Consider the following 2,923-nt stretch of genomic DNA (forward strand, 5'->3'; position numbering starts at 1 on the left):
AAAGAAAGAGAACAAGATTGGCTTTAAAAATACTATGACATTTTGACAAAGCATTTGATAAAAAAATCTATTCATATGTATCTGATGATTTATCCAAATCCTCTTCGGCATACCACATACCTCTCTAGTTGTGATTTGTACTGTTCTGCTTTACAGGTTGCTCAAAAGTGGGTTTCCTTTTAATATCTGTAAACCTATCACAGAAAGATATTCTCTCTGGCTTCAGCCTCAAGGCGGTGATTTGTGCACTGATAGGTGTACTTTGTTTAGTGTCACCCGTGGTGTAGATTGGATAGATTTTGTAAAAAATAGCATTACTTTAAAAGAAACATACAATTTGACAAGCGATTGCATTTTACTTTCATTTTATTGCCATATTTTTCATCACACTCATTGTTTTCTAACTGTCGCTAAATTGTTCATTTTCTTAGTCTGTTACATCGGTAGAGCTATTTACTGTTTATAAAGCAATATGCACTTACAGGTTTGGGAGACGGCTTGGGCTCTGAGGGTCGCATGTGCAAGTGGGTCATCATTGCTTGAAGACGTTCGCGTTCTTTAGAAAGCTGTTAAGAAAAAGTGAGATCAGAAGCATTTTAGAAATGACTGATACAGCTATTTTATTGCAGTGATACATCTTATCATTGAGCTTGTCTCCGAGTAATGATTTCTGCATATAAAAGTCTGTGTCTGTAGGAACTTATCTGGGAGGAAATGCAACTTTAGCTATGGAGGGGGGAAAAAACTTTTATAGCTTTCCTTATGTTAAAAGGTCAGAGAAAACAAATAACACTTCATCTTTTTGTCAATAAGAGAATTGAGGTCACAGTTGCCTCAACAGTAACAAGTTACTGAAACCATAAATTAGAAGGCCCATGGTGTCTCTTTAAAGTCCTGTGGACACTGTTAGCTATGGACTAGTGCCAGCAGCTGTGAAGGGGTGAAGGGTTCTCAAAGCGAAGTGCCTGCCAGGACTGTCTCCACACTTCATGCATTCCCACTGAGGTCCAGTTAGTGCCCCCTGCAATCTGCCATCATCAATCTAATTCAATAGAGTGACAGAGACCGGGCAGTGTGAAACACTGAACTCTGCCACGGAGTAGGCATCCACACTTGCGCTGGGTCTCATTACAAGTGACGGACCTTACTTTTCCATCAGTCAGACACATCAGGAAAAAAAAAAGAGGCATAATTGGTCACACTGCAGACTGTCTCATCAGCCAAACTCTTAGTTTTAGTCTACCTTTTATAAATGGTAAACAGGTTTACAAAAAAGCTTTTTAAACGACAGCAGCGACAATGCTTTTTATGTGTTCTTGATTATTTTACAAGTCAAAATATTTTTAGGAGCTCCCTGGAAAAAAGCAATGACATTTATGCGTTTAGTGAATGATGAATTTAAAACAATTTAAGGCGTAGCAAAGTATGAAGACAAATAAATTGTATGTTTAATTAACTGAAACAAGGTATTGGTTTGATTGAGAAAAAATAATCTTAAGATGTAATGCTAGAGGAAGCCTTAGAGGGTTAGAAAAAATGTAGCAAGAATCATATTGAGGGTAATATAATTATTTTATGATCAGTTTTATGAGCTCTATTTATTTTTGGCAAAATTCTGTTTCAATATTAACAGTAATGTTTTTAAACTTAAGTTAGCAGCATTTGATACAATACACATATTACCATCTGTGATATTGTAAATGATGTGCCATTACTCCAACTCTTAAGGATTCTTGCAAGATCTTTAATTAAAAATACACTAGAGGTAGAAAAGGAAAAGATTTTATTTAGAGTATTAAATTACAGGCATGATACTGTAAAGGCTTTTTGCTATAATATAAAATCTCATGGAAAAAAACAAGATTAGCTCATGTAAAAACTGTCTCTGCAATAAAATTATATCCAACTGGGGGGTTGGGTCTAACCTTTCGTATGGAAACTTAGATTTGACTCCTTTGGGATAGCCAAATGTATATGATATAGTCTAAAGGTTATAGTAAGTCTAAGTGGTAAGTACATTAAACTACAACAATCCACCCTGAGTTATCAATCATTTCTATCACTATAAACAATCTAAAATTCCTTCTATTTCTATGAGTCATTGTGTTAAAAGACACAGGATCTGCCCAATACTCAATTTAACGACCAGAAGTCAGAGAAAGGAGTCCATTAAGGAAGGCTTTGACAAACCTGTATTTCTAACTGCTGCACCACCTGCATTTGCACTCGACACTGGGCAGTGCTTCTGTCGTCCAATGCATGTTCGTTGTTAAGGTGCCTAAACAAACACAAGACACAAAACAGAATGTTAAGCCACGGCTATGTCAGTGGCATATGCTCCACTTAAAACGACTGAAGTTGTATTTCCTCCACAGTGGGAAAAAAGAACACTTTGAAATGATACCAGAAAAGTTAAATAGGCTGATGTGTTTAGTGCAAATTATTTACGCAACATAAAGAGACCCTTCAAATAGTAGAAAATGTCATTGTCTCTAAGCTTATCAGTTATTACAAAAAATATTTCCCCCAAACCATTTGCAGAATAATAGTAGAAATCACTAGATGAATTTCATATACTCATGCCATTTTTTTTTAAAAAGGACACCTTATAAATACATGAACCGAAAGTAACTCTGAAGAGAACAAAGACAATTCTCTATTCCATTTTTGTTAAAACAGTTTGTGGTTCCTATGATGTTATTTAGTGAGCCATGTCTTATTTCACCAGGATGTGGTATGAATTATGTAAAGATGGCAAATTATCGTCCCATGGAACCATCAAATACTTATGAAGAATGATCACTTGTTATTACTAATAATTAAAGTGCATTGAAGATTCTGACAATCAGAAGTGTAAGATTGACATTTCATGTCTAGTGTCCTATTTGGGAGACATCTATTCTAGTCTTTCAAAAAAGTAGGG

The 2,923-nt window shown here is 35.4% G+C and overlaps 1 protein-coding gene across 1 annotated transcript in view; it reads right to left on the reverse strand.

The window, feature by feature from the left end:
* Positions 1 to 2,923, reverse strand: part of FOXP2 (forkhead box P2) — a gene marked incomplete at its 3' end in the record, with an annotated part of 36,788 nt that overhangs the window by 10,061 nt on the left and 23,804 nt on the right. Inside the window, exons 7-8 of the mRNA XM_007446773.1 lie at positions 2,191 to 2,278; positions 483 to 566 (exon numbers count right to left, since the gene is read on the reverse strand). Of these exons, the coding sequence (XP_007446835.1) occupies positions 483 to 566; positions 2,191 to 2,278 (172 nt within the window). The remainder of the gene's footprint in view (positions 1 to 482; positions 567 to 2,190; positions 2,279 to 2,923) is intronic.

The sequence above is a fragment of the Lipotes vexillifer genome, unplaced genomic scaffold, assembly GCF_000442215.2.
Source record: "Lipotes vexillifer unplaced genomic scaffold, Lipotes_vexillifer_v1.1 scaffold1782, whole genome shotgun sequence".
NCBI lineage: Eukaryota > Metazoa > Chordata > Mammalia > Artiodactyla > Lipotidae > Lipotes > Lipotes vexillifer.